The 25,400-nt window shown below is 39.7% G+C and overlaps 1 protein-coding gene across 1 annotated transcript in view; it reads right to left on the bottom strand.

Moving 5' to 3' along the window:
* cpda (carboxypeptidase D, a) overlaps window positions 1-25,400 on the bottom strand; it is an 84,579-nt gene that overhangs the window by 51,486 nt on the left and 7,693 nt on the right. Inside the window, exons 3-9 of the mRNA XM_061919199.1 lie at window positions 16,725-16,867; window positions 15,172-15,341; window positions 10,522-10,952; window positions 10,245-10,436; window positions 5,726-5,893; window positions 4,215-4,324; window positions 3,985-4,087 (exon numbers count right to left, since the gene is read on the bottom strand). Of these exons, the coding sequence (XP_061775183.1) occupies window positions 3,985-4,087; window positions 4,215-4,324; window positions 5,726-5,893; window positions 10,245-10,436; window positions 10,522-10,952; window positions 15,172-15,341; window positions 16,725-16,867 (1,317 nt within the window). The remainder of the gene's footprint in view (window positions 1-3,984; window positions 4,088-4,214; window positions 4,325-5,725; window positions 5,894-10,244; window positions 10,437-10,521; window positions 10,953-15,171; window positions 15,342-16,724; window positions 16,868-25,400) is intronic.

The following is a 25,400-nucleotide window of genomic DNA, read 5'->3' as shown; positions in this document are numbered from 1 at the left end:
CTCAGAAAGCTGGCGTGCACATCACTTGTGCACGCCAGCTTTCCGAGACTCTTATTTTGTTAGCGCAGGCAGCATGAAGCAGGGCTTTTATTGTGAAGATAGGAAATGTGCAGTCGGCCTTTAGAGTTTTGACGGAAGGGACGGCGCGAAAGTCTGTTGAAATAAAAAGTGGTTCTCGCCTTCCTCTCTGTCATTTTTTCATAATAATGAACTGGCAGCAGCCAGCGTCATCTCACAAGACCCTCGGGTGCCGTGAATGTCAATCAAGCAAGCTACGGAATTTGCCGCCAATGTTTTTCTTGTAAAGTGTATGGAAGCTGGATGAATTAGATGCCAAAAACCAACCACTTTCATGTGGTATTGTACAGAAAGGACAACTTTTTTTTCTCCTCCATTTGAAAATGTGGGCGTTATTATCATTACTGTCTGATTCCAATCAATGCAAGTCATCAGAATCAGGTAATACACCAACTTATATTCTTGTCTTTGTGAAAGAAAGACATCTATATGTGTTACACATGCTTGTATTATCATTAAACACATGTAACTTGTTTACAAAAATGTCTCTTTCATAAATAAATAAATATAAATGATATATATAAATGAGGTAGATCCCCTCGAGTTGGTCAATTGAAAAGTAGCTCGCCTGCAGAAAAAGTTTGGGCACCCCTGTACTAGTTCATTTAAGTTTGTACATAGAGTGAACAGGTAGTTCTAGCTCAGAGTAATTTATGATTTAAAGAAAAGGGGTGGGATTAAATAAGTGTAAACTTCTTCTCACTCCTTTTCAAATAAAAAAGGAAAAAGAAAAAACAAAAAAGAAAGTGAACATATTTATTTTGTTGATTTTTTTTCGTTTTTTTATTCTCCATTGTTTTTATTTTGTCATAATGACTGTTAAGGCCATAGCACTGTATTGGATCAGGTTTGCTCTTGTTTATGGTTTTTTTTGCATATTTAAAATAAAAATATATCAAATCAAATACACCTAATGGACATCAATTAAAAATTTGTTCAATAGATTGTTCGATAATTTACTTTTTTGTCGAAGGAAACCGGAAGTTGCAAAGCAAGGTTGGTTGCATGAACAAAGAAACTTGCTCTCTGGTAACCGAGCAACGCAGGAAGTGATCGCCGATGAGTGGGCGTGAAACGCTAACAGCCAATCAGGTAACAGTATTAACTATCAAAATTGGTTGTCTGGCGGTTGATTCTTTCTTTGCATGGAGTGAGAAGAGAAAGTCAAAATGAAGAAATTGTCACCTGGACGGTATGGCAACTTTTTTAGATTTTTAAAAACAGAACCTTAGTCAGACCAATGATGCAAGTCTTTCTTTCTCACCAAGACCGCTGATACCACGCTACTTAGGCACGCTCACCCTTTAGAGCAGTGGTCCCCAACCTTTTTGTATCCGCGGACCGGTCAACGCTTAATAATTTGTCCCGTGGCCCAGGGGAGGGCAGCATGCCCTTTTTTTTTTTTTTTTTTTTTCTTCTTTGTCATGAAAAAGGGACGTTCTTGTCATGAAAAAGGGAGGTTTTTGTGGTTGGTACACTAATTGTAAGTGTATATTGTGTTTTTTATGTTGATTTAATTTATCCATCCATCCATCCATCCATCCATTTTCATATCTCAGCTACATGATTTAATTTAAAAAATATATATATATATATATATATATATATATATATATATTTTTTTTTTTTTTTTATAAAAAATTCTTCTGCGGCCTGGTACCGGGCCGCGGCCCAGTGGTTGGGGACCACAGCTTTAGAGCACAGCTGTAACTTCTTGGCACTAAACCTGCAGAAAATAGTTCCTTTTCTCAGGTTTCTCTGTTTACATTTTCACACTTTGCATTATTTCTTACACTTTATTAAGCATTTTTTAAAATATTCCTTATTTTTGCACCTTCATTTTAAGAGCTTATTGTTATGTTTTCATTGTGATTTTATTATTTTGTTTACATTAAGTGTTTTCCATGCTTGTGTAGACATTTCCTTCCTGCCTTGATAGGTGGGGAGATTATAATCAGAGAAAGGTTACATCTGATTAAATATAAAAAAATAAATAAAAACATCTGATATCAGCCAGCCCTAACCCGTACTGCACTGTAGGTATGTAAACTTCCCCTGAGCTCACTGCAAATGTAAACAAACATGGAGAAGACCGTGTGAAACGTTTTCTTTGCTATTTTGCGGCAAATGTTCAGCTAACATTCCGCGAGAAGAAAATACCCAACAATCATCAACAAATCCAACCTTATTAGCGACAATAAATGTCAGCATTGCTACAACTGTGTTTTAAAAGCCTACAAAGACACCTGCTGCTAAAGAAGCAGCTGCAAAGCCAGATACAAACAAAGCTGTGCACACACTACAAAAGACTTGAATCTTACAACCACTCAGGTTTCAATTCGATTCCGATTCTTGAGGTGATGATTCAATGCGGAATCGAGTCTCGATTCAAACTAATTCACGCAATACATTTGGTATATAAATTATGATAATACAAGTTACAAAATCTCCTATTTTGGGTGCCGTATGACATTTACAAGTTAGCACGGAGATGGCCTAAAAACATATTTTAAAAATGTATTCTTGAACACTTTGAACCGATTTAGAATTGTAAAAAAGCCATAATTCGGATGTGAATCAATTTTTTCAGCACCCTTACAAACTACAGTTGAAGCTAAGAACATTTTAAAAAAAGATATCGATAAGTAATCTAACCATCCATCCATTTTCTACCGCTTGTCCCTTTTTGGAGTCGTGGGGGGCCCTGGAGCCAATCTCAGCTGCATTCGGGCAGAAGGCGGATACACCTTGGACAAGTCGCCACCTCTATATCGCTTAAAAATATATATATTTAATTGAATAATTAATCAACATCCATCCATCCATCCATTTTCTACCGCTTATTCCCTTTCGGGGTCGCGGGGGGCGCTGGCGCCTATCTCAGCTACAATCGGGAGGAAGGCGGGGTACACCCTGGACAAGTCGCCACCTCATCGCAGGGCCAACACAGATAGACAGACAACATTCACACTCACATTCACACACTAGGGCCAATTTTAGTGTTGCCAATCAACCTATCCCCAGGTGCATGTCTTTGGAAGTGGGAGGAAGCCGGAGTACCCGGAGGGAACCCACACATTCACGGGGAGAACATGCAAACTCCACACAGAAAGATCCTCAGCCTGGAATTGAACCCAGGACTGCAGGACCTTCGTATTGTGAGGCAGACGCACTAACCCCTCTGCCATCGTGAAGCCCATTAATCAACAAATTTTACATTTTAAAAATTGAGAATTGCCATCATAATAAAAGGTGAATTACTGATAAGTTCTTTCACTGTCACAATTATTACTATTGTAGTTACTTCACTTACAATAGTGCCCCCCTTTTCATACTGTTCTGTTTTTGGTGAAAAATGTTGCCAAAAGTTTGCCACAGCATTCAAATAGTTTCAATTAAAACCAAACATTGTACGAAATAAGCCAGTCTGTTTTCCTGCACAGCATTCGACGGGATCGAGAGCCCAAACATTTCAAATTTGCATGTAAATCTATAAATTAAATTACATTATTCTCTGTAAAGTGTTTTTTTTAAGGTAACATTTTGAGTGTCTTGAAAGGATTGATTGTATTTACAATATTCCTTATGGTAAAAAGATAGCTTTGATTGATGTTTCCGAAGGGATTACTGAAAAAAACCGAGGTACCACGGTGCGGTTTAGCTCGGTTGATAGAGCGGCCGTGCCAGCAACTTGAGGGTTGCAGGTTCAATTCCCGCTTCCGCCATCCTAGTCACTGCCGTTGTGTCCTTGGGCAAGACACTTTACCCACCTGCTCCCAGTGCCACCCACACTGGTTTAAATGTAACTTAGATATTGGGTTTCACTATGTAAAGCGCTTTGAGTCACTAGAGAAAAGCGCTATATAAATATAATTCACTTCACTTCACTGCATTTAATCAACCCACCAGCGACGTTGTACCAGTTGGCACCATTGGTGATGCCGTCTGCAAAGTATTCCCTGGGGTAGAGTTCCACACAAGGGTGTCCACTGTGCATCAGAGGGTTCTCCTGCGAGCGCGTGACAAGACAAAGACAAGGGTCAACAGTGCAAGTCTAATAAACTCTTGCCTCGTCGTATATTTCAAGGGGCCAGTAGGGTTTTGTCAGTCCAACTAAAGCACTCCAGGTAATTTACCTGCGCATACGCACGAGACAACTGCTGAAAAATCTTATCATCAGGAGACTTGCTGTACTTTGTTTTCCCTTCTCTGTCGTCATCGAAGGGATAGTTGACCACCAAAGAACCTAAGGTCACATAGAAAACACACAAATCTGTCAGAAGCAAGCAGACTTTGAATCCTAAAGGAGGGGACTTTGTATCATCTACACCAGGGGCGTCCAAAGGGTGCGGACCGAAGCAATTTTTTTAACGGACAAGGGCACATTCAAAAAATACTCTAAAAAAAAAAATTTAAAAAGTGGTATAAAAGAGCAAATATTATAATTTTTTTTTTTTAAAGTGGAATAAAAGAGCAAACAGGTGAAATGTAACCAAAACGGAGGAGGCGTGTGGGTCGGATCACAGCTGACTCTTCTCACCCTGGACACAAAATATTCTCCCCTCTTCCCTCAGGCAGGAGACTACGGTCCATCCAGACCCACACCTCCCGCCATCTAAACAGTTTTTTCCCCTCGGCCATCAGACACGTGAACAATAACAGGATCTGATAGCTCAGTTACAGCTCATGTTATTCTATTCTGTGTTATATGTCTTGTGTTGCATGATTGTGCCAAGTAAAATTCCTAGTTTGTGAACCCGTTCTCAAACAATGGCAATAAAAACTTTTCTGATTCTGATTCTGAACATGTTGCAATGTTGACGAATAACACAACATTTCCAATGCAGGCCGGTGTTTTTTGTCTTTTTCTTAAGTCATTGCTAAAGAAATTCACATTAAATCAAAATACACTTTTATATGAAATATTGACCTATTCAAGGCTGCAATTATGTTACATCTACTTTGAAATATTTTTGGAGCGAAAATATTGCATATTTTGTGTTTGCCATATAAAAAATAACTTTTCTCTGACAAAATAGGGCAAAAACGGACAAAAAAATATTTTAAAAATTATAAAAACCTATAATTTTTTGATTTAGAGTTTTAAGTGTAAAAACGTATGACTTATTTTAACACCTTTATGGGTGGGGCACTTTTTAAACTCTAAGATTATTTGTGGAATTAAAAAAAAAAACTGCCATGTTTAAAAAATAATCTAAATCAAGTGTTATTGAACTATTTAAGGCTCGAATTATTTCACATCAAATATAAAATGTTGTGTAATAATGTGTATTTTGCGTTTTTGCCATAAAAAAAACAGGGTTGTCTTTTGACAAAAAAGACATAAAACATTTTTTTTTTTACATTATATCGACATATAGAGCTGCAGCTGATCCAGCATTTAATTGAAAACTATAATAATAATAATAATAATAACAATAATGACTGAGACCCTTTTGGTCCCCCGGGACTAAACTAGAGAGGCGCTCTAAAGGTTAAAAAAAAAACTATATATTGTATTGATTTTGAAAAATATGGCCCTTGCATGCTTCGATTTTTCAGTGTGCGACCCTCAGTGAAAAAGTTTGGACACCCCTGATATATACAAAGCAAGATATGTCAAAATAGCCTCAAAAACAGTCCGTGCCTCCATGGAGATTAGCGGACAGGACAAACGGGTTGCTTTTCAGCCAGTTCATTACGGCGACGGTCTCTGGCTGTCTTGGATCCTTGACGGTGGCAAACTGGTCTGGGAAGTTGCGATTCAGGTCATAGTTTTTGCTGTTGTTGCGGCCTCTGGTGCCTCTTACATCGCCTGGGGGGGGCAGACAAATACTTGTGTTAATTCCCATGCACCCTGCCAGACGTAACAACGTCTTTGTTCTATGTTCTGAAGAAGCTTCTTAGAAGATACATAACTGACAGTCACAACAAAAGTGCGCATTGATTAGGAGTCATTCACATGAGCAAGAAACGACAGCCATTGTTTAAAAAACACAGTGCAGTCAATCAAGGTTTTTCAATGAATTCACCCCTCTTATGTTGCGTTTCAGTTTGATATCATGCACATAATACATAGCCCGTGTACTGTACTTCACATACCTGGTAAATGCATACAATTAGCACTGAAAGAGTCAATAAAGGGGTTCAAATGTGTAAAATAATAAATATATTTCTGTAGTGATAGGTCAAACAATGCATTAGGAAACCCAATAAGTCATACCGTGTCCCTCGTAGGGCTGGGCGATAAAATTATGTCAATATATATTGCGATGGACACGTAATCAGTATTGATAAAAACATTTGAAAAATTGGTTGGTTGCATGAACAAAGGCACTCACGCTCTGGTAACCGAGCAACGCAGGAAGTGATGATTGATTTTCCACCATAATTTACAAATAAATTCTTTAAAATTCCTACAATGTGAATTCCTGGATTTTTTTTTCACATTCTGTCTCTCACAGTTGAAGTGTACCTATGATGAAAATTACAGACCTTTATCATTATTTTAAGTGGGAGAACTTGCACAATCGTTGGCTGACTAAATACTTTTTATGCCCAACTGTATATTTTCTTTCAACATTGTAGTGCCCTTTGTAGCTGCCGAGTGCTTTTACACAGAGGTCATGGCAATCAAATTACAGTTCAGCGGTCTTCAAGGTTACACCTATGTTCGTGGAACCAAAATGACAGGTAATTGTAAGCTAAAAATAAATTTAAAAAACTGTTGCTGGCCATTTGTCATTTCATCCAATCAGTGAGCTACAATGGGATACACCCTGGGCTCAATCACAAGGCATTCACATGGGCGTTCACACCTATCGCCATTGAGCTGGAGTTGATCCCACGGTGGTGACTCAGAAGTACAGTACCAACGACTTAATAACTGCTATCTTGAAAAAATTTGCATCTTCAAGTAAAGTAAGGCTAAATTTTCCCAAAAAAAGTGGTAGCTTGATGCTATTATACATGGACTTTGCTATTGACATGCTAATGATTAGCATTAGCGATTTTACATGGTGATTGCAACACTCCAAATTTGTGAAAAAAAATTAACTAAGATGCACGTTACAATCAACAATTGGTAACATGCAATACTTACAGTATTAACACTTTGAAGTGCACAACGAAAGATAAGATTCATCAAAGATTTACCATATATTATACACCAGGGGTCGGGAACCTTTTTGGCTGAGAGAGCCAAGAAGCCAAATATATTCAAATGTATCTCCCTAAGAGCCATATATATATATTTTTTTAACACTGAACACAACGAAACATGTGCATTTTTAAGCAGAACCAACATTTCCAGAGTATAATAGGTCTCTTATTCTTTGTAATAACATTGTTATTCTGAAGCTAACTGTGGAGGGGCGTGGCCTGCGGGCCTGCAGCAAAGCAGGATGTTGCCAGGACCGGCTTCGAAATCAGCGACAGGTGCGTAGATGGCCCACCTGGGCCTTGTTATCTAATCACCTGTCACTCTGTTATAAGCAGCAGCCAGGAGGAGAGACAGGGTTGGGGCTGGAGCCAGAGGGCGAATGAGGACGAAAGAGAAAAAGATAATTGGTGGAAAGCAACTGAGAGACTAATTGAAAAAAAAAAACAATATTTGAACCCTGAAACAGGCTCTCATGTCGGTGCTTGGTGGTCTGAAGAACCCCCAGGAGGGCAAGCCCAACACTAACCAATAATAAATAAATTACTTCTTACCATTAACGCAACTCCTTTAACATTGAAATGAATGAGAATGTTTTATATTTTGAATGTTATTTTTAACACTGTGATTACAAGTGGAATTATTCATTACTTATCGTGTTAAGCAATGTCAGCTCAGATTTATCCGAGAGCCAGATGTAGTCATCAAAAGAGCCACATCTGGCTCTAGAGCCATAGGTTCCCTACCCCTGTTTTACACTATTACCATCTAACGCAGGCCTAGACGTACGGGACGTTTAAAAAAAAATGTTTCATTCCTCATTTCATCCAATCAGTGAGCTACAATTGTCTACACCCTGGGCTCAATCACAAGGCACATAGCAACCATTCACACGAGAGATATTACCATAAATTGATTAACGTGGACCCCGACTTAAACAAGTTGAAAAACTTATTCGGGTGTTACCATTTAGTGGTCAATTGTACGGAATATGTACTGTACTGTGCAATCTACTAATAAAAGTATCAATCAATCAATCAATCAAAATCGGCCGATAAATGCTTTAAAATGTGTTATCGGAAATTATCGGTATCGGTTTCAAAAAGTAAAATTGATGACTTTTTAAAACGCCGCTGTACGGAGTGGTACATGGACGTATGGAGAAGTACAGGGCGCCACTAAACCTTAAAGCATGGGTGTCAAACTCATGCCCGCGGGCCAAATATGGCCCGCCGTTTAATTTCATTTGGCCCTTGAGGCAATATCAAATTAACATTAGAGCTGGCCCGCCGGTAACACCACATTCACCGCTAATACTCATACTTGCCAACCCTCCCAAGTTTCCCGGGAGACTCCCGAAGTTTAGTGCCCTTCCCGAAAATCTCCCTGGGCAACCATTCTCCCGATTACCACCCGGACAATAATATTGTGGGCGTTCTTTCAAGGCACTGCCTTTAGCGTCCTCTTTTCCTCCATATAAACAGCATGCTGGCCCAGTCACATAATATATGCGGCTTTCACACACACATACTTGGTCAACAGCCATACAGATCACACTGAGGGTGGCCATATAAACAACTTTAACACTGTTACAAATATGCGCCACACTGTGAACCCACACCAAACAACAATGACAAAACACATTTCGGGAGAACAACTGCACCGTAACACAATTCAAACACAACAGAACAAATACCCAGAATCCCTTGCAGCACCAACTCTACCGGAACGCTACAATATACACCCCCCGCTACCACCAAACCCCGCCCACCTCGTTTTTATTTTATTTTCGAATGTATTAGCCTGTGGAAAAAGTTAATGTTGATATTTATCTCAGAAAGCTGCAAATAGAAAAGAAGAAATAATTGTTTTAAATAAAATTGTATTTAATATACCACTGATGTTTTTTTGTTTGTTTTTTGAAAGTTGATTTTGCACTATTACGTTATATAAGCTCTGCCTGTTGCATGGGAGGAAGCCCGAGTACCCGGAAGGGAACCCACGCAGTCACGGGGAGAACATGCAAACTCCACATAGAAAGATCCCGAGCCCGGGATTAAACCCAGGATTACTCAGGACCTTCGTATTGTGAGGCAGATGCACTAACCCCTGTTCGACTATGCTGCCCTATTTAAGCCTTGCTTGTTCATTATTCATTGCAAAACTTGTTTGGGTCCCTATTAAAAGGTTAATTTGTTCAACCTTGGCCCGCAGCTTTGTTCAGTTTTAAATTTTGGCCCACTTTGTATTTGAGTTTGACACCCCTGCCTTAAAGGCACTGCCTTAGCGTACCGGCTTTTCACACACACAAGTGAATGCAAGGCATACTTGGTCAACAGCCATACAGGTCACACTGAGGGTGGCCGTATAAACAACTTGATCACTGTTACAAATATGCGCCACACTGTGAACCCACACCAAACAAGAATGACAAAACACATTTCGGGAGAACATTCGCACCGTAACACAACATAAACAGAACAAATACCCAGAACCCCTTGCAGAACTAACTCTTCCGGGACGCTGCAATATACACCCCCGCTACCCAATCCCCACACCTCAACTTCCTCATGCTCTCAAAGGGCGAGCATGTCCCAAATTCCAAGCTGCTGTTTTGAGGCATGTTTAAAAAAATAATGCACTTTGTGACTTCAATAATAAATATGTCAGTGCCATGTTGGCACTTTTTTCCATAACTTGAGTTGATTTATTTTGGAAAACCTTGTTACATTGTTTAATGCATCCAGCGGGGCATCACAACAAAATTAGGCATAATAATGTGTTAATTCCACGACTATATATATCGGTATCGGTTGATATCGGAATCTGTAATTAAGAGTTGGACATTATCGGAATATCGGTAAAAAAAGCCATCATCGGACATCTCTAATTCACAGTCATTGAGCTGGAGTTGATCCCACAGTGGCGACACAAAAGTACAATACAAACAACCTAATAACTGCTGGCTTGAAAAAAATGATGGCACTTTTGCGTCTTCTTATCCTACCTTCAGTGGCCACCTCGTAGCCGTCAGGGTTCATGGAAGGCAGGATGTGGATACGAGTGTCGTTGATCAACTCCGTGACCTCCCGGTCGGTGCCGTAGTTAAGGCACAGGTACTCGATGAGGTTGAGCAACAACTCCCGGCCCACTACTTCATTGCCATGCATGTTGCCGACATATTTAAACTCGGGTTCACCTGTTAGAGAATAAGAGGGAGAAGCTATTCAAATTGCGGATAACGGCAACGTTTGTTGAGCGATGTCGACAAAAGATAGCGATACCATGTTCATGCACGGCAGGGTTATCCGAGATGACCATGACGTAGAGTTCCCGGCCCTCCGCCGAGCGGCCGATTGAGTAAAGATGGGCGATGGACGGGAACTCGCTGCTGTATTTGCGTAAGAAGAGCTCCATGTCAGCGTAGTTGTGGTGCCGGAAATCCTGGGGTTGAATGGGCAGCGGTTGAGGTGGTAACTGGGAGGACGTGCTGGGACTTCCCGCAGAGGACACCACTTGGGTGGGTGTGGGTTCACGGGTGTTGGTAATCGAGGTGGAGGCTGGTGGAGGAGCAGTGGTTGGCGGCGTGAAGGGCATGGTCAGAGACATGTTGCTTGCAAGACTTTGCTCAACGGCCACTGTCTCTAATGTAAAATTTAGCCGGGTGGCGTTTCCTTCCAAAACTTGCACATTGTTGACGGTGACTGGCGTGTACCTGAACAGAAATGAAACAGCTTTAAACTCATATTTCTATAGGCAAAATTCCCCAAAAAGTGCAGTTCCCCTTTAAAAAATGTTTTTATTGTGAAAACAAATTTAAGCAATACTATTGTTTTTAAAGGCCTACTGAAACCCACTACTATCAATCAATCAATCAATGTTTACTTATATAGCCCTAAATCACTAGTGTCTCAAAAGGCTGCACAAACCACTACGACATCCTCAGTAGGCCCACATGAGAACATATGAGAACATGATACTGTGAAAGTTCAATTCATAATGGATCCAACACAGTCGCGAGAGTCCAGTCCAGAGCGGATCCAACACAGCAGCGAGAGTCCCGTTCACAGCGGAGCCAGTAGGAAACCATCCCAAGCGGAGGCTGATCAGCAGCGCAGAGATGTCCCCAGCCGATACACAGGCGAGCAGTACATGGCCACCGGATCGGACCAGACTCCCTCCACAAAGGAGAGTGGGACATAGAAGAAAAAGAAGAGAAACGGCAGATCAACTGGTCTAAAAAGGGAGTCTATTTAAAGGCTAGAGTATACAAATGAGTTTTAAGGTGAGACTTAAATGCTTCTACAGAGGTAGCATCTCGAACTGTTACTGGGAGGGCATTCCAGAGTACTGTAGCCCGAAATGAAAAAGCTCTACTGCCCGCAGACTTTTTTTGGGCTTTGGGGATCACTAATACTACTACCGACCACGCAGTCTGATAGTTTATATTGATTGATTGATACTTTTATTAGTAGATTGCACAGTACAGTACATATTCCGTACAATTGACCACTAAATGGTAACACCCAAATAAGTTTTTCAACTTGTTTAAGTCGGGGTCCACGTTAATCAATTCATGGTACAAATATATACTATCAACATAATACAGTCACCACACAGGTTAATCATCATAGTATGTACATTGAATTATTTACATTATTTACAATCCGGGGGGTGGGATGAGGAGCTTTGGTTGATATCAGAACTTCAGTCTTCAACAATTGCATCAACAGAGAAATGTGGACATTGAAACAGTGTAGGTCTTACTTAGTAGGATATGTACAGCCAGCAGAGAACATAGTGAGTTCAGATAGCATAAGAACAAGTATATACATTAGAAGTACATTTGAGTTGTTTATAATCCGGGGAGATGGGATGTGAATGGAGGAGGGTATTAGTAAAGTGTTGAAGTTGCCTGGAGGTGTTGTTTTAGAGCGGTTTTGAAGGAATATAGAGATGTACTTACTTTTATAACTGTTGGGAGTGCATTCCACACTGATGTGGCATAGAAAGAGAATGAGTTAAGACCTTTGTTAGATCGAAATCTGGGTTTAACGTGGTTTGTGGAGCTCCCCCTGGTGTTGTGGTTATGGCGGTCATTTACGTTAAGGAAGTAATTTGACATGTACTTCGGTATCAAGGAGGTGTTGCGGATTTTATAGACTAGGCTCACTGCAAATTGTTTTACTCTGTCCTCCACCGTGAGCCAGCCCACTTTGGAGAAGTGGGTTGGATTGAGGTGTGATCCGGGGTGGAGGTCTAAAAGTAACCATCATATATCAATGATGAAATCTTAACATTGCAACACATGCCAATACGGACGGTTTAGTTTACTAAATTACAATTTTAAATTTCCCGCGGAGTTTCTTGTTGAAAACGTCGCGGAATGATGACTTGTGCGTGACGTCTCGGGTTGGAGGGGACATATTAGCCCAGCACCACACACGGCTAAAAGTCGTCTCTTTTCATCGCATAATTACACAGTAATTTGGACATCTGGGTTGTTGAATCTTTTATAATTTGTTCAATTAATAATGGAGACTATAAAGAATAATGCTGTTGGTGGAAAGCGGTGGATTGCAGCTGCCTTTAGCACCGAAACACAGCCTGTGTTTCTTTGTTTGTTGTGAAGCTTTAACACAGAGCGGTCAAGCGAACATGTTTCTCTACGTCAACCAGCGAGTTTTTTGATGGGAAAAATTGTGATATTAAGTCCGCTCTTACCGTAGACTTCATTGGATTATGAGACTTCCTCCTGCAGCTCAAAAAGGCAGCTGTGATCTTGGCTTCTCCATTGGCTTCTCTGAGAGGCACTGGGGTTCATGAAAATTGTGATATTAAGTCGGCTCTTACCGGAGACTTCAGTGGATTATGGGACTTCCTCCTGCAACTCAAAAAGGCAGCTGTGATCTTGGCTCCTCCATTGGCTTCTCTGAGAGACACTGGCGTTCACCGCAGCCATCCGACTTTCAGGTATGACTTTACAATCTCACTAAAACACTATTAAAACAATAAGCAGATAAGGGATCTTCCAGAATTATCTTAGTAAATGTGTCTAATTACATCTGAAACGGTCCCACTGCCGCCGCCTCAGGCCGTCGCTTTTTCTTTTCCTTTTTTTGTGCTTCACTCTAACTTTCCTTATCCCCGAATCTTTCATCCTCGTTCAAATTAATGGGGAAATTGTCACTTTCTCGGTCCGAATAGCTCTTGCTGCTTGAGGCTCACATTATAAACAATGTGAGGAGGTAAGGAGGCCTACAACCCGTGACGTCACTCGCACATTGTCTGCTACTTCCGGTAAAGGCAAGGCTTTTTTATTAGCGACCAAAAGTTGCGAACTTTATCGTCGATGTTCTCTACTAAATTATTTCAGCAAAAATATGGCAATATCGCGAAATGATCAAGTATGACACATAGAATGGACCTGCTATCCCCGTTTAAATAAGAAAATCTCATTTTAGTAGGCCTTTAAATGTATGTAGAATTTGTTTTGTCTATTAAAAGAATATATATCCATCAGTGCATTTATTGAACCATATGTCCCGGCAAGAAATCTGCGTTCAAAGAACTCCGATTTATTAGTGATTCCCAGAGCCCCAAAAAAAGTCTGCGGGCTATTGCGCGTTTTTTATTCGGACTCCAGTACTATGGAATGCCCTCCTGGTAATAGTTAGAGATGCTACCTCAATAGAAGCGTTTAAGTCCCATCTTAAAACTAATTTGTATACTATAGCCTAGACTTCACTTTTAGATCAGTTGATCTGCCGTTTCTTTTCTGCTCTGCCCCCCTCTCCCTCGTGGAGGGGGGTCACAAATCCGGTGGCCATGGATGAAGTGCTGGCTGTCCAGAGTCGGGACCCGGGGTGGACTGCTTGCCTGTGCATCGGTTGGGGACATCTCTGCCCTGCTGACCGTCTCCGCTCGAGATGGTCTCCTGCTGGCCCCACTATGGACTGGACTCTCACGATTATGTTAGATCCACTATGGACTGGACTTTCACTATTATGTTAGATCCACTATGGACTGGACTTTCACAACATTATGCTAGATCCACTCGACGTCCATTGCATCCGGTCTCCCCTAGAGAGTGGGGGGTCACCCACATCTGCGGTCCTCTCCAAGGTTTCTCATAGTCATTCTCATTGACATCCCACTGGGTTGTGAGTTTTTCCTTGCCCTTATGTGGGATCTGAACCGAGGATGTCGTTGTGGCTTGTGCAGCCCTTTGAGACACTTGTGATTTAGGGCTATATAAATAAACATTGATCGATTGATTGATTCTATGCAAGTTTTTCGATTATGTCATTGTTGGAGCCTAAATACTGTTTAAGTTAATTTAAATTTTATGGAAGGTGCATTATGTTTACCCAGGTAAAAGGGGACTATTTACTTTATTTGCATGATAAGAACATTTATATATTGAATGCTTAGAGTAATTATATAAAGCTCACTTTATTTGTAATTATTACATTTGTCAAAAGTAACTTGATGACGTAACTGTTTTAATTGTATATATGGCGGAAGGATCTGCGTGATCAGGTGGTTTTTGGAAGCAAGGTGTTATGGGTAATTGCAGTCAGGTGCGGTGGAATCGAGCCACACAGTTTTTTGATCTCACGCATACTTTTTCTCACATATACTTTTTCTAACTCGCACTGCAACAAACTCTCTTTATTTTGTCATTCATTTGTTCCCACATCGTGACTGTTTTATGTTTTGAATTATTGAGTTCACAAGTAAACCATACAAAGAGGAGCGTCTGGAGTTTTGTTTCGTTGTTGCCGCAAGAAGCGCAGTGAAGGAGAAAGTAGAGGTGAGTCAAGCTAAGGCTAATTTAGGAATCTACAGTCATATTGACAAATCTTGGGGAAACCCTGCATGTGAGGTATTATTGTGAAACACATCCGACTCTAGTGTTTGGTTTTACTCACCCTGTGGCTACAGCGGTGACGTTGTAGACTCCCGGGAGCAGGAGTCTGTAGTAGTCTCCATAGTTTCCAGTGGTCAGATTGTGGCGGATGCCTGCCACCACAATGCTGGCGTTGGGGAGGGCTGAACCACTGGCCTTGTCTTTTACGTAGCCACGAATCCCAATATGGACCTAAGGACAGGCAGCGGTGAATACGTTTGAAATGTACATTTTGCTATTCATAAATAAAAAAATACGTTTGAAAAAACACCTGCATTTATAGCTTTAGAAAATGATGCCTTTTTGATTGGTTATGACAAAAATACAATTATAATTGCCTTTTTAGTAGGAACTTGTTTTACTACAATGTGAAGTTGGACTTTGTAATTTTACAGAGATACTGTATATCTCCTAGACCAGGGGTGTCAAACTCGTTTTTATTTAGGGCCACGTCGCAGTTATGGCTGCCATCAGTGAATAATTTATGAATTTGCCTATGCATTTTTTTACAAAATATATTTTTTTTACGTACACTGAAAAAAAATATCTGTATGATTCACAGTAAAATTTTGGTCAACATTTTCTAATGTAAAATATACACATTTTTTTTACAGTAGATGGGAAAAAAAGAACCAACTGTTTATTGACCATTTTAAAATGGTACCACGGTTATTTTATGGTAAACTACTGGCAGTTTAGTTGCCTGAATCTTACTGAAAAAAGAAAAGGTAGTTTACTCAACATATTACTTTAAATAGAAAAACAGTACCATTGTTTTTTACTTTTTAATTCTGGTAACAGAGCTGCTAATTTCTACCGTGAAATAACTGTGGTACCATTTTTACATTTAAAATAACAACAACCGTAGATTTTATAGTAAAAATAAAGCGGAGTAAGCAACATTTTCTAGTAAAAACAGGATTTTTTTTCAATTTAATATGCTGTAAAAAAAATACTGTTAATTTTATCCTAAAATCAATTATCCTTTTTACAGTGTACAATTTGATGGATAACTTGCTTTGAAACCATAAGTCAAGCAGATATTAAAGTATTTATTTTTATTTTAACAAATACAAATGTGTGGAAACTATGGTAATATATTTTTTGATGCAATATTGCATAATATTTACATTTAAAAAGGTATGCAATTTCATGCAGTGCATATATATATTTTTGTCAAAATGGAAAGAACAAATACATTTAGAATAAAAAGATAAAGTACTTCTTGATGCAAATTTTCCTAGGCGTTTGTGAGCCATATAAAATGATGTGATGGGCCAGATATGGCCCTAGGGCCCTGAGTTTGACACCAGTGTCCTAAACCGTCCCCTCACTTATATAGCAGTTTGTGTTCAAAATAAAATAAGTTTGTGATTTACGTATTCAAGAGTTTGACAGTGCTTTTATGAGTAGGAGTGTGTCGTTGCCGTTTTATTTGACAACCGACCACAGTGCGCAAAAAAACGCACAGAAACGGGGTCAGCCCCGCCTCCCTCAGATAAAAGTTCACGTTTTTGCTCAGAGTTGCAAAGTTGTGATGTATTGAAGCTGCTAATGAGCAAATAGAATGTTTACCTTTTCCATGTAGGCCAGGAGAGACTCTTTGTTTAGCTCCCACTCCTTACGGAGCTCGGCAGCAAGAGGATACTTGCAGCAACTCAGCTCCATGGTGATTTCAAGACAGTTTCCATACACGTAGTTGTAGTCTTGCATTCCTCCTAGGAAAAAGAAAATGATCATATTCAGTCAGTCACCAACATTTTTCTTGCTAGAATAGTGTGATTTTTTTTTTTTTAAGTTCTAATTCAGGAAACGAGAGCTCGGGACGGGTATCGAATCTGGTACTTTTTTTTGACACCCACTGAATCCCGTCGGGCTTACCGCCTCTTCGCATCTCTGCACTTGATGATCACTCCAGCAGCACTGAGAGCGGACACAGCCAAACTACCATTAAGTAATGTTGCAATTGTCAGTGCCAACAAAGAAATTAATTAAAAAAAAAAAAACGCTCTAGCGCAGGGGTGTCAAACTCAAATACAGAGTGGGACAAAATTTAAAACTGAACAAAGCCAAGGTTGAAGAAATTAACCTTTTAATAGGGACTCAAACAAGTTTTGCAATGAATATTGAACAAGCAAGGCTTAAAAAGGGCAGCACGGTGGAACAGGGGTTAGTGCATCTGCCTCACAATACGAAGGTCCTGAGTAATCCTGGGTTCAACCCCGGGCTCGGGATCTTTCTGTGTGGAGTTTGCATGTTCTCCCCGTGACTGCTACGGTTCCCTCCGGGTACTCGGGCTTCCTCCCATGGAACAGGCAGAGCTTATATAACGTAATAGTGCAAAATCAACTTTCAAAAAACAAACGAAAAAACATCAGTGGTATACTAAATAAAATTTAATTAAACAAATTAATGCCTCTTTTCTATTTGCAGCCTTCTGAGGTAAATATCAACATTAACTTTTTCCACAGGCTAATAAATTCGAAAATAAAATAAAAATTAGGTGGGCGGGGTTTGGTGGTGTAGCATTCCGGAAGAGTTAGTGCTGCAAGGGTTTCTGAGTATTTACGGTGCGGGTGTTCTCCCGAAATGTGTTTAGTCATTCTTATTTGGTGTGGGTTCACAGTGTGGCGCATATTTGTAACAAGGTTAAAGTTGTTTATACGGCCACCCTCAGTGTGACCTGTATGGCTGTTGACCAAGTATGTGTGTGTGAAAGCCGCACATATTATGTGACTTGGCCAGCACGCTGTTTATATGGAGGAAAAGAGGATGTGACGGCATGTTGTAGAGGACAGTGCCTTTAAGGCACGCTCCCAATATTGTTGTCCGAGTGGAAATCGGAAGAATGGTTGCCCATGGAGATTTTCGGGAAGGGCACTAAACTTCGGGAGTCTCCCGGGAAAATCGGGAGGGTTGGCAAGTATGAGTATTAGCGGTGAATGTGGTGTTACAGGCGGTCCAACTCTAATGTTACTTTGATAATGCCTCAAGGGCCAAATTAAATTAAACGGCGGGCCAAATTTGGCCTGCGGGCCAGAGTTTGACACCCATGCTCTAGCGTAAGTAAATAAGGCTCAATTTTTTAAAAAATGTGCGTAATTGATGCTCTTATACATCCATTCATCCATTTTCTACAGCTTATCCCTTTCGAGGTCGCTGGAGCCTAGCTCAGCTGCATTCAGGCGGAAGACATTGTACACCCTGGACAAGTCTCCACCTCATCGCAGGACGCTATTATACATTGCTATTAACATGCTACTGGTTAGCATTAGTGATTTCAACACTCCACATTTGTTAAGACTTCAACTCAGATGCACGTTACAATCAAACAACTGGTGTGTAAAAGGTACAATATTTACAGTATGAACACTTTTTAAAGCGCAACAAAAGACTAGATTTATCAAAGATTTACCATTAACTACACACTACTAACATCCCATTTAACGCAGGCCTGGACGTTTGCCAATTATTTTTTTCAAATCTTTAACTTTAAAACCGTAGCAGGTAATATGATGTGCAATGCCGTTTTCAGATTACCGTAAATCTGGAATTAAAACGTATTCCAATGGTTGGAGTCTGCGCTTTTGAATGATATATCGGTTATCATGGTAAAAGGCCATTTTTACAACAAAGTTCTGTAGAAAAGTGATATTAAATAAGATTGTAGGTGGATTGTTTTTATCCTTTGCGTAATTCTCCTGGTTTGTTGCATTGTTGTTGTGTTTTGCTTAATAGTAGAATATGTCAATCGAGGAGGTAGTCTGATCTGATCTCTCATTTTTGACAATAAAATGAGATTTTGTTATCAAAAATAATGAATATTTATCAACACACACAAAAGTACTGAAAATTGGTACCGTTGAGAACTTTATCGGTTCAAATGTGCGCAGGGTGGCCATCCCACGGGAACAAAGCAGGTACCGGGAGTCTCCTTGCTCCTTGAAGCGTTGCCATGACAGCTGGCTGGGTCTCAAAAGAACCCTAAGAAATGTCACCTTGTGCTACGAGGCAGCAGGGAAGGGCTGACAGACCAAGCATCATAAGGATTACGATACCTCAATACTGATTTTACTGCTACCTTGGGAGGAGCTGTAAAAATTGTGTCTTGAACATAAATGTCCCACATTACATAGAGATAAAAACTACATTTGGCCAAAACGGCCCAATAGGGACGAGTAATATGGCCGAAAATCCATACTGTGATATATTACAGTACTATATATACTGTATTACAATATATATTCTGGCATATAAATCTGTATCAACATCTAGACTGTGCTTTAATAATTTGCTAATTTTCTGTTCGTAGCTGGTAATTCTCCGCTGTAATCACTTCCTGTTGAGCAGGGATGTCAAAAGGGTTTTCATTGAGGGCCACATCACAGTTGTTTGTAACAACTAATATATTTTTTTTCCCATGCATTTGAATAATAACTATTTTTTTCATATATTGTCTAAAAAAATCTCTAGATTTTACAGTAAAAAACTGACAAGATACCAGAATTTTGCTGTAAGATATACAGTGTGTTGTTTTTTTTTACAACATAAAGTAATACATCCATCTATCCATTTTCTACCGCTTGTCCCTTTTGGGGTCGCGGGGGGCGCTGAAGCCTATCTCAGCTGCATTCGGGCTGAATGCGGTGTACACCATGGACAAGTCGCCACCCCATCACAGGGCCAACACAGATAGACAGACAACATTCACACTCACATTCACACACTAGAGCCAATTTAGTGTTGCCAATCAACCTATCCCCAGGTGCATACATTTGGAGGTGGGAGGAAGCCAGAGTACCCGGAGGGAACCCACGCAGTCACGGGCAGAACATGCAAACTCCACACAGAAAGATCGCGACTACTCAGGACCTTCGTATTGTGAGGCACATGCACTAACCCTATTCCGCCGTGCTGTAGATTTTACAGGAAAAAAACTGAGAAGATACCAGAATTTTACTGCAAAATATACAGTGGGGTTTCTTTACAATATAAAGTAATACAGTAAAAGGAAAATAGTATACTGTAGCTCTTTTTTTACTGTAAATTATACTGTTTTGTTTTTGGTTTTTTTACAACATAGTGTAAATAGAAAAACAGCGCCACACATGGATGGATGGATGGATGGATGGATGGATGGATGGATGGATGGATGGATGGATGGATGGATGGATGGATGGATGGATGGATGGATGGATGGATGGATGGATGGATGGATGGATGGATGGATGGATGGATGGATGGATGGATGGATGGATGGATGGATGGATGGATGGATGGATGGATGGATGGATGGATGGATGGATAGATAGATAGATAGATAGATAGATAGATAGATAGATAGATAGATAGATAGATAGATAGATAGATAGATAGATAGATAGATAGATAGATAGATCTTTATTGATTCCTTCAGGAGAGTTCCTTCAGGAAAATTAAAAATTCCAGCAGCAGTGTACAGAGTTGAGATCAATTTAAAAAAAGTAAAAAGTAAATAATGGGGGTTTAAGTGGAAACAATATATATTATATATACATATATATATATATATATATATATATATATATATATACATACATATATATCACAAATTAATGGATATCCGGCTTTGAAATCATTGATCAAACAAGTATTTATTTGTTTTTTTTTTAATTGTTTGGAAAGTATGATAATATGATATTTGGTGCAATGTTGGATAACATTAAAGTTAAAAATGTCTGCAATTTAATGCATTACATTATTTTTTTTCTATCAAAATGGAAAAACTGAATACATTTAATAGAAAAATATAAGGTACTTTACTGACCCAAATTTTTTCAGGTTTCCGCGGGCCACATAAAATATGGCGGGCCATTTCTGGCCCTCGAGCCTTGTGTTTGACACCTGTGTAATTCGGCACTTCTTTTAGGAACCGACCATTTTCCATCTGTACTATAAAGGTATCGATTTACGTAATATTAAACAATGACAAATTTTGAGTTGCACGTGACTCGGTTGAATCAAACACTTGGTGGCGAAACAAGAATCAAGCAGCACTCCGAGCGGGCTTAGTTGGACTGTCTGTATGTTATGTTGCAATTTTCCACGGCAAAAAAGCTAGTATCGGAAATGACGGACTGTAAGTCACTACTTTTTACCTACGCTTTGCACTCTGCGGCAGTGTTAATTTTGGTGACAAAAAATCTTTGTCTTAGTTATTTATCGTCAACGATTTATTTCCCCCTAACTAAAATAAGACGCTAACGAGTTGAAAAAAACACACGTTGACAAAAACGATGACGGAATGAATTGACAATTTAGTCGACGGACAAAAACGAGAAGAAAATAATTGACAGATGAAATCCATTTGTATTATGTTCGTCTTTAGTTGGGTGGGACAAGTCAGGAATCTATCCAATCACAGTAGCATGCAGTAGAGGAGCTGGGGTAAATCACACCAGGGATCCAATCAGCACTACAACTACAAAGACAAAATGTTTGCATTTTTTGTTTTTTACCGGGAAACAGTGTGGGGTTTAGATCTTTACGGTGGTACAGGCTCATCTAACACGGAGTAGCTGTTATTTTTGCAATAAGAATAATAGACATGGCAATTCAGAAGAAGAGTCACGCTTCAAATGTTTTTAAATTGTCCAATTATTATGCTTCAAGCCCGAGGAGCTCATTTCCATAGCGTGGCGGCTAGGAAGACAGGCCAGAGTAATTCATCATGGCTTTTATCGCCATGTGGTGCAGCCAAGACAGCATGGTGCTGTGTAAACCAAACCAAATCTGCCCTGCTAATGATGACCCAAGTACTCTGGAACACCCGTGGCTGACTGCAACTGAATGGTTTGTTTGGCTTGGACTAATGTTTTCAATGGAGATGTGACATTGTTAGCAGATTACTCAAAAGTAAACATTCCGCCTGTGTGCTGAGTCTGACACAGCGTGAGCGGTAATCTTAAATATCCCGGATCCAGAGTGAGTCACACCCAGGACTCTGCAGGATACTGGAGACGACTGCTGACAGCGATGCCAAAGTCTAAATCAATCAGACTTTGTTTAGCTTGGCTCTTTGCTAGTAAAACAAAGACAATTTGTTTCTGTGTTATCTGATAAACATTTCGACAAAATCAGCTGAATCGCAGACGAAAACAAATTCTGTCACAGTGTCCTTAATGCGTACTTCAGAATATTGTATGTGTATTCGACTTCAGCATTTAATTAATTAGTTCCAAAGGGTCTGCTAAAAACCAGAAACATTTCCCCTGAGAAATAATGAAATCTAATGATTTCCTTCTGCACACCCAGAACTGTTCACAAGACTAGAGATGAGTACCGAATCCAGTACTTTTTTGGCACCGGCCGAGTCCCTACTGGGCACCGATTCACGTAAAATCCAAAAGTGCCTGGAATGGTACCTGGGTTGCTCTTGACGTCATACCCAGTTGCTGACTATCTTTGGACTCTATGCGGACTCAGCCAAACTATTTACAAGTAATGTTAAAATTTTCAATGCCAAAAATGTAATTGACTCAAACGCTCTGACGTAAGCAAAGTAAGACTTCACATTTCAAAAATGCGCTAGCTTGATGCTAATATTCATTGGCTTTGCTATTGACATGCTACTGATTAGCATCAGAAATTTTACATGGCAATTTCAACGTCTCCAAAATTTTGTAATAAAAACTACAACTTAGATGCATGTTACAATCAAACAGCTTGTGGTAATAAGTACAATACTTGCAATGTTAAGACCTTTTGTAATTTAATTCTACCAAACATTCAAAACAAATGTGTAAAAGGAGAAAGTAATTATAATTTGAGGGGTACTGAGCTATTCAGTAAATTTAGATTTAGAACATTAATAATTGAAAGAAGTTTATGGAACAAACTTAACAGTGGAATAAAACTATGTAAATCTTTATGTGTATTCACAAAAAAATGTTCAATCCTGATGATGAAAATAATTATTATTATTTCTTCATTATTGGTTTAATTGTTGTTAAATGAAAATATGGCTTTGTAGTCACCAACATTGAAAGTTAATTTGTGAAAATAGACGGCATATATTATTATTTTTTAACTTATCTGTGCTCCTTTTTATTCATATTTTACTTTAATGTAATGTTCATTGATTTCTTTTTATTGTATTCCTTGGTTTGATTATTTCATGAATTAAATAAATGAATGAACTGATTTGAACTTTTTAGGGTGCAACAAAAAAAAACTTTACTGAGATAGGCTCCAGCACCCCCAGCGATCCCCAAAGGGACAAGCGGTAAAAAATGGATGGATGTATGGAACCATACACTACTACCATCACATCTTGGACTTGCAACTTAACTCGTTCTCTGGTAACGGAGCAACGCAGGAAGTGATCAAAGATCAGTGGGAGTGACACGCTAACAGCCAATCAGGTGACAGTATTAACTATCAAGTTTGCTTGCACCATCTTGTTGTCTCCCGGTTGATTCTTTGCATGGAGTAAGACGAGGAAATAAAAATGAAGAAATTGTGGATAAAAGAGGAAAAGTCACTTTGGCAGTTTCTTGGACTTTTTTTTAAGAACAAACCATAGTCAGACCAATGTGGTCTGTATATGATGCAAGGCTCTCGTCCCCACCAAGACCCTTTAGAGCAGGGGTGTCAAACTCAAATACAGAGTGGGCCAAAGTTTAAAACTGAACAAAGCCGCGGGCCAAGGTTGAACAAATGAACCTTTTAATAGGGACCCAAACAAGTTTTGCATCGAACATTGAACAAGCAAGGCTTATATCACTTTATAGTGACATGCAAAATCCAGTTTTAAATAATAATAATAATAATAATTAAAAAATATCAATGGCATATCAAATGAAATTTAAATAAAAATTGAATGCCTCCTTTCTATTTGCAGCCTTCTGAGGTAAATATCAAAATATATTGGATCGTCCCGAAAGAGTTAGTGCTGCAAGGGATTCTGGGTAATTGTTCTGTTGTGTTTATGTTATGTTACAGTGCAGATGTTCTCCCGAAATGTGTTTGTCATTCTTGTTTGGTGTGAGTTCACAGTGTGGCGCATATTTGCAACAGTATTAAAGTTGTTTATACGGCCACCCTTAGTGGGACCTGTATGGCTGTTGACCAAGTATGCCTTGCATTCACTTATGTGTGTAATAGCCGCATATAGTATGCGAGTGGGCCTGCCCGCTGTTTGTATGGAGTAAATGCGGACGTGACGACAGGTTGTAGAGAATGCTAAAGGCCCTCAATATTGTCCGGGTAAAAATCGGGAGAATGCTTGCCCCGGGAGATTTTCGGGAGGGGCACTAAACCTCGGGATGATTGGCAAGTGTGAGAAATTGAGGTGTTACAGCGGCACCGCTACTGTGTAATAACGGCGGGCCAGTTGTAATGTTAATTTGATATTGCCTCAAGGGCCAGATTTGGCCCGCGGGCCAGAGTTTGACACCCATGCTTTAGAGCATAGCTGTACCTTTCTGGTACAAAACCTGCAGAAAAGAGTACTTCCCAGGTTTCTCCATGACGCGTTGTTTACGCTATTAAGTTTGCACGTGTTTAATACGGTATATACAAACCTTAAGTAGATCAGGCCCTATGTGTATTATTTTTTGTGCTGCATATAGCTGCACTTTGAGATCATAGTAAATAATCAGAGGCACCGTCTCCTTTTCCCCCCAGAGGCATCTATTTTGGAAGTGGTGTTCCTAAAGTATATTCAGTGGACTTGACGATTAATGAGAATGGAGGCCACTATGTGAAGAAGCCATACATACACATAACAAGAGGGCCTAGTAGTTTCCAGTTCCTTTTCCAACTGTAACATAACCCTGCAGACATCACAATGTCCCAATGGAAAAAAAGAACACCAGACAGTGTGCAGCTCACCTTTCTTTTCAGTTGATGTAGAGCAAAGCAGAAGATCTCAGATACAGAGATTGACAGAATAATAATACGCATACCGTACTTTTAAGACAATATCACTTTCCCATGTATTAGCCACACCTGACTATAAGCCGCAGACATATACGTTGCAAAGTGAGTTATTTACACAGAAACATTTTTTAAATGTTTATTAACATACTTTGATTCTTTCCAACACAGCAGTAAAACGGCTGATCAAACAAAACAGAAGTCATCGTCATGGACCCACTAGCTGTGGAAATTAGCTCTCCAATCAGCTAAACAAGCTCAATAACTCCACGGTGACCTTTTTGGTGAATTTACCTAACTGAAACAATACAAAGAGAATCGCCAGCTACATTA

Source organism: Nerophis ophidion, linkage group LG13 (assembly GCF_033978795.1).
Source record: "Nerophis ophidion isolate RoL-2023_Sa linkage group LG13, RoL_Noph_v1.0, whole genome shotgun sequence".
In the NCBI taxonomy this organism is placed as follows: domain Eukaryota; kingdom Metazoa; phylum Chordata; class Actinopteri; order Syngnathiformes; family Syngnathidae; genus Nerophis; species Nerophis ophidion.
This window is presented reverse-complemented; position numbering and strand designations above follow the sequence as displayed.